The 6,311-nt window shown below is 49.5% G+C and overlaps 1 protein-coding gene across 3 annotated transcripts; it reads left to right on the top strand.

Annotated features, from left to right (window-relative positions):
* Nucleotides 1–7: 7 nt before the first annotated feature.
* SUOX (sulfite oxidase) lies at nucleotides 8–6,302 on the top strand. Of its 3 annotated transcripts, none has more exons than XM_045789912.2 (4): nucleotides 8–2,124; nucleotides 3,639–3,695; nucleotides 3,963–4,140; nucleotides 4,379–6,302. In XM_045789912.2, the coding sequence occupies exons 1-4, from the start codon at nucleotides 1,991–1,993 to the stop codon at nucleotides 5,786–5,788; spliced, it is 1,779 nt and encodes a 592-aa protein (XP_045645868.1). In that variant the 5' UTR covers nucleotides 8–1,990; the 3' UTR covers nucleotides 5,789–6,302. The 3 variants fall into 3 exon arrangements, with proteins under 3 accessions (XP_045645868.1, XP_087725209.1, XP_045645869.1); XM_087869083.1 differs by lacking the exon at nucleotides 8–2,124 and adding an exon at nucleotides 2,148–2,288; XM_045789913.2 differs by lacking the exon at nucleotides 8–2,124 and adding an exon at nucleotides 2,314–2,872.
* The last annotated feature ends 9 nt before the right edge of the window (nucleotides 6,303–6,311 follow it).

The following is a 6,311-nucleotide window of genomic DNA, read 5'->3' as shown; positions in this document are numbered from 1 at the left end:
CTGATTTACCGATGTATTTAATGTAAGTAAAAAAGGAAAAAAAAAAAAAAGAAAAGAAAAGTGTATTGGAGTGTTGCTTCTTTTTTTCCTTCTTTTTTTTCTTTTTTATCCTTTTTTTTCTTTTTTTTTTTTTTTCTTTTTTTTGCTATTTGTCTGGTACAAGAAATTTGGAAGAAAGGCCATCCAATGTTTTATTGAATCAGACACACACCCTCTCCTACATCTTGGTATTTCCTTATTCCCTTTAATCTTTTCTTGAATAATGACATAGCCCAATTTGGAAAATACTCGCTTTATTGCTGTTAAACTCCTATTCCCAGGCCACTAGAGAGCTCATCAAATCCGACCTAGCTTATTTTTGTAGGCCTCTTAATGGAATATATATTGGTGGGGGAGGGGGGTTTCTATGGATCTCTGGGCAGACAACTGATGAGACTGGAGGGAGAGGTGGTATTTGTGAATTCTTTGAAGTATTATGCAAAAGTTTATGTGCATTTCTCCAGGGAAAGGGTGCATTGCATTGTTAGTATCTCAGAGGGGTCCATGACCTAAAGAAGGTTAAAGAAATCATTAAATTTGTGTTTTTAAGTGATCATGTGGCTTCTCCCTCAACAGGAAAATTTCTCCTAGATCTGCTCTTGTTTGCTACTGTACTTGAAACCCTTCAGTCCATCACAGTCTAAGTGGAGGTGGATGGGGGAGAATGATACGGAGAAAGATTGGTATGGCTGCAGAAGGACAGGAAAGAGGACTGGTGTCAAACAGAGCTGGCATTGCAGTCCCATCTGCCAGTTTACCAACTGGCCTTGATCAAGTTACTTAGCTGCTCTCTGCCTCAGTTTTTTCTTCTGTAAAATGAAGAAAAGTTGAGGTTTAAAGGTCAATTATGTGAAGTATGTGTGGGGCACACAAGGTGACACTGTTATTAGGGAGAAGTCTTATCCTGTGGCTACAGAATGTCCCTAACTGATTTCTCTGTATCCTTGGGCTGAGCCTGTTTTTCAAGGCTGGTAGGATAGGTTGGATATCACACCTCTCCAAAGATTTAATTGAACACAGCTGAGTTGGAATTCTTTCTATTTCCAGAAACCTCTGGGCCAAAATCACCTTTTCCCTGCCAATTCCCCTTTCCTTCTATCTCTTAGTACTCCCTTCAAGGTTCCTTGATTTCTGGTAAAAGCTGTAGTTCACTTTAGGAGAACAGAAAGAGCGGAAGTGATCTTCCAAAATTAAAGATGAAGACCTTCACTTAAAGTAAGGTTGTGGTTCAACCTTCTGAACTCTAGAGGGCAGTGTGGATACGTTTGCCCCAGGTTCACAGCCAGCCAAAAACAGTAAGTTTTCAGTCTGGCACCAAGAGATAAAGGCTAATTGCACACGTTTTAGTGCTCTCTACTCTCAGATTATGAGCGATTATAATCTTCCTACTTTGAGGTGTTAAAATGTTATTGCTCTCGTTATGACCAATGATTTTTTAATTGATTTAACTAAGAAAAAAAATGGCTATTGTTGGTTCCATAATTTAGGAAGAAAACAAGTCCAAGGGATCTCAGAGTCTTTGAACCACTATTTAGGCTTCATTTCTGCTCCTGTTGGGTATAAGAGAATTGAGCGTTTGACCTTGTTTTCACTAAAAGACAAACAGGGCTGTTGTAGTTGCAACACAGACGTTTGTCAAAAACAGGGTAGAGGCGGAGCTCACCGCCAGGAGAAAGCCGGCTGGATTTGAGGCCTCTTCAGTGAACGCACCTTGTGTCTCAGCTGTAGGGGCAGGGCGGGGACATCTCAAAACTTCCCACCTTCAGCCCAACCTTTGGAGTCCTCGTCACCTTCCATTGCTCGGTTCCTGACAACAGTGAGGGTCCCATTCTTTGTGGAGCGGGGATAGAAACAAAAAACTGCCAGTCTTAGCTCCGAGCCCTCGTGGCGCCCCGCCTGCCTCAGCCTCAGGAGGCGGGCACAGCAGCTGGGAGGCGGCCGCGGTCAGCCAATGGCTGGGGGACGAGCCGAGACACGAAAGTGGTCCCTCACTCCGGACCGACGTCACGGTGCTGGCCCCGCCCCTTTGCCAGCAGTCTTCTGGAGCCTGGCGGGTAATCAGCCGCCAAGGAGACGCCGGACCTGGTAAGGGGGTTGGGGGCTGGGAGAGGGAAGAGGTGGAGGAAGGGCTGGTAACCTGGGCGATGGCCGGAGCCTTGGGACCCGGGAGTGCTCCGAACCCCGTGGGTTCGAACAAAAACTGCCAGTACCGCCTCCACTCCCGCTGCCCAGCTGCTCCTGGGGGCGCGGTATGTTGCTACGAGACACTTGTGCCAGCAGCTGTGCAGTGGCATGGGACTGGGTGCTTGTGCTCTGGAGCGGGATGTATCCTCCTACCTAAAGTGCCCCTGGGGAGTGAGGGGCCACCTGACCTCTGACCCTTATGCCGAGGGGTGCGGCATCTGTTTGGGAGCAGAAGGTTGCTTCTCCCAAACCTGGGACACTGGGCTGACCAATTCACCTATAAGTCAGCCCTACTTGCAGCACTCCAGCCTGGCTATTACAAGTGGGCTGCTGGCTTTGAGGGCAGGTGGGAGGGAGAGGGAGGATCCCATGGCCCAGAGGTAAAATGCAGATTCTGCTCCTCTCGTATTGCCCTCGCAGTTTCCCTGCGTGCCCCCTTCTTCAGCATTTCACCAGCAATTGGGGCTTTTGTCACTCTTCTCTATTTTGGCATTCCTGGGGTCAGTGATGGGGTCAGTGATCTGCTCAGTGCTCTGAGGAAGGAACTGCTTGCAGGGCAGAGTGGAAAAATTACTTCTCTAGCCCATCCCCTGACACTGTGGCCATTAACTTTCCAGTTTGCTGAGTTCACAAGAATGGCATAGACAAGGTAGGGGCGGGGACCCTGGGTTGGGGTCCAGTTCCCAGCTGGGTTCTATTTTCTTTTGTCCGACCCTGGGTTGAAAAAGGAAAGGAGGGGACTGAAAGGCTTTCAAAGACAACGTTATTACTTGTTTGCTCCTCACAGCTACTCTGCTAGGTAGATCTCATTTCATAGATGAGGACGCAGTTCTGAGAGTCTTGGTATCTTGCCCAGGCAATGGGACTGGTTAACGGCAAGGCCGGTTTCACAAACCCAAAACAGTTCGACTCCAGAATCTGAGCTCATTCAACCCATTAGGCTACCACTACCTTTTTTCACCTTTTTGTCCCTATCTAAGTTAGTTTGCCCCTCAGTCGTCCTGTACTGACTTTGGAAATAAGAAACCAGCAAACTGGGCTGTAGATATTTTGGCTTCTGTCCTTTAGACCCTTGGCCCTGAACACTGTTCCCTGTAGTGGACAAAGAATGGAGGATGGGAGATAAGTGATTCTAGAAGGCCAACCTTCTCCCTCCGGCCCCATTCCCTTCCATCCTGTCAGCACAGTCTCTCTGAAGTCCTTTAGGTTTTCTCTAAAGACCCATTTGGACACCCCCACACACACACACACACATTCCCATCCTTTGGCCCCATTACCACAGAAGAAGTCTCATTTGCCCAGGGAGCTCCCTGTTTACTGTCTCTGTGTCTTCCTTCTACCAGTTTCCTCAAGTTGCCCTAATGTCATCCCCTTCCAGAACTCCCTATCTTGATCCTAGAATCTTTTTCCCACAGGTCTGCCACAATGCTGCTGCACAGGGCTGTGATCCCACGACTCCGACAGGCCTGCAGGTAGACCATCCAATCCTAGAACTCGTCTCCTAGCCCATATCTCCCACCTCCAGTATCTTTTTGATGTTTTACCTACCAGATAAGATAGTTGAGATTGTGGCTACCAGGGAGGAAAGGGAAAGCCATAACTCACCCATTTGCCCCACCCATCCCTGGACAAACAAAGTCCCAGCTGAAGGAACTACTAGCCAACCTGGTAAACCCCAGGCTTTCACTATCTCTTTCATATGATCGGAACTGTGCTACTAAGATCTCTCTCTCTTCCAGGCTCCAGTCAGTCCCTTCAAGGCTCTGCATTCGGGCCTGCTCTACAAATGATTCACTTCAGCCCCAGTGCCCCAGCCTTGCCTTCTCTGGTGATAACTCCAGCACTAGGGGATGGAGAGTCATGGGGACTCTGCTAGGCCTGGGTGCAGTGTTGGCCTATCATGACCACCGGTGCAGGGTAAGTAGGGAAGGAAGGGACTTCACTGTCAGAACAGAGGGCCCCTAGTAAGCTACCCAGCCAACCCAGGCTACTAACACAGAGCCCATGGTGATACTATCTTCCTGCAGAGTAAAGGTGGAGTCTGCTACCTCTGTTTCACAGTGGCCATGACTTTATGGATTGGGTCAGGGTGAGCTAGAGTGATTCCTTCTTACTATTTATGTTTATTTTTGCCTTACCCCTGCCCTGCCTGCAGGCTGCTGAGAAGTCACCACACATATACACAAGAGAGGAAGTGAGATCTCACAGCAGCCCTGAGACTAGGATCTGGGTGACTCTGGGCTGTGAGGTGTTTGATGTTACAGAATTTGTGGACCTACACCCAGGGGGGCCGTCAAAGCTGATGTTAGCAGCAGGGGGTCCCCTAGAGCCCTTCTGGGCCCTCTATGCCGTTCATGACCAGCCCCATGTGCGTGAGATACTGGCTCAGTACAAAGTCGGGGAGCTGAGCCCTGAAGACACGGCGCCCTCCACCGTGAAGACCTCTGACCCTTATGCTGATGATCCTGTACGTCACCCAGCCCTGAAGGTCAATAGCCAGCGCCCCTTTAATGCAGAGCCCCCCCCTGAACTGCTGACAGAAAACTATATCACACCTAACCCTATCTTCTTCACCCGGAACCATCTGCCTGTACCTAACCTGGACCCAGAAACCTATCGCCTGCATGTAGTAGGGCCACCTGGGGGCCAGTCACTGTGCCTATCCCTGGATGACTTGTACCAGTTCCCCAAGCACGAGATCACAGTCACTCTTCAGTGTGCCGGCAATCGACGCTCTGAGATGACTCGGATCAAAGAAGTAAAAGGTCTGGAGTGGAATACAGGGGCCATTAGCACTGCACACTGGGCTGGGGCACGTCTCTGTGATGTGTTAGCCAAGGCTGGTCACCAACTCTGTGGAACTGAGGCCCATGTCTGCTTTGAGGGACTGGACTCAGACCCCACAGGGACTGCCTACGGAGCATCCATCCCTCTGGCTCGGGCCATGGACCCCGAAGCTGAGGTCCTGCTGGCATATGAGATGAATGGGCAGCCTCTGCCTCGTGACCATGGCTTCCCTGTGCGGGTGGTGGTTCCTGGTGTGGTGGGTGCCCGCCATGTCAAATGGCTGGGCAAAGTGAGTGTGGAACCAGAGGAAAGTTACAGTCACTGGCAACGGCGGGATTACAAAGGCTTCTCTCCATCTGTGGACTGGGACATAGTAGATTTTGACTCAGCTCCATCTATTCAGGAACTTCCTGTCCAGTCGGCCATCACAGAGCCCAAGGATGGGGAGACGGTACAATCAGGGGAGGTGACTATCAAAGGCTATGCATGGAGTGGTGGTGGGAGGGCTGTGGTCAGGGTGGATGTGTCTCTGGATGGGGGCCTAACCTGGCAGGTGGCCGAGCTGGATGGAGAGGAACAGCGTCCCCGGAAGGCCTGGGCCTGGAGGCTATGGCAGCTACAAGCCCCTGTGCCAGCCGGGAAAAAGGAATTGAACATTGTTTGTAAGGCTGTAGATGACAGTTACAATGTGCAACCAGACACAGTGGCCCCAATCTGGAACCTGCGAGGTGTGCTCAGCAATGCCTGGCACCGTGTCCACGTCCATGTCACCCCATGAGAAAGTGAAATGGAATTACCTACTCCCAGAATCATTTTCTCAACCCCTTTCCATACCCATCTTTTCCCTTGTTACCATAGAAGAACCTTTCCTTTCATCATCTTCTTGGATCACAACCCTGTACTATGCCTTCCTAAACCACACATAGATACACACATTGCACATTTCCATGCAAGCACCAGCTCTCCTTTGACACTATGTTACATAACTCCTATTGTGCCAGGAGCTGAGAGCTGTTGGAGCAGGGGGCTAGAAGGGGGAAAATTCTGTAAACAAGCATTCTTCTCTTCCTACCGTACCTCCTCTTCTAATGTATGTTACCACTTATTTTGCTTTTCTTCTTGGAGTCTTCAGAGAATGTGTGCAGATATGTGTAAGAAAAGTGTGTGTACAACTTTCTACGGACTTTCGGGGTTGCCAGGGGTTGTGAGGGGTGAAATCCTGCCCCTGTAGAGTTCCACTTTTCTAAATACATCAATAAAGTGTTTAAGCCTACAACTCTGAAAAAAGATAATGACTCTTG

This window comes from Ursus americanus, chromosome 17 (assembly GCF_024610735.1).
Source record: "Ursus americanus isolate L20-20 chromosome 17, mUrsAme1.1.p, whole genome shotgun sequence".
NCBI lineage: Eukaryota > Metazoa > Chordata > Mammalia > Carnivora > Ursidae > Ursus > Ursus americanus.
The sequence above is the reverse complement of the archived record's forward strand: the minus strand, read 5'-3'. Positions and strand labels throughout refer to the sequence as shown.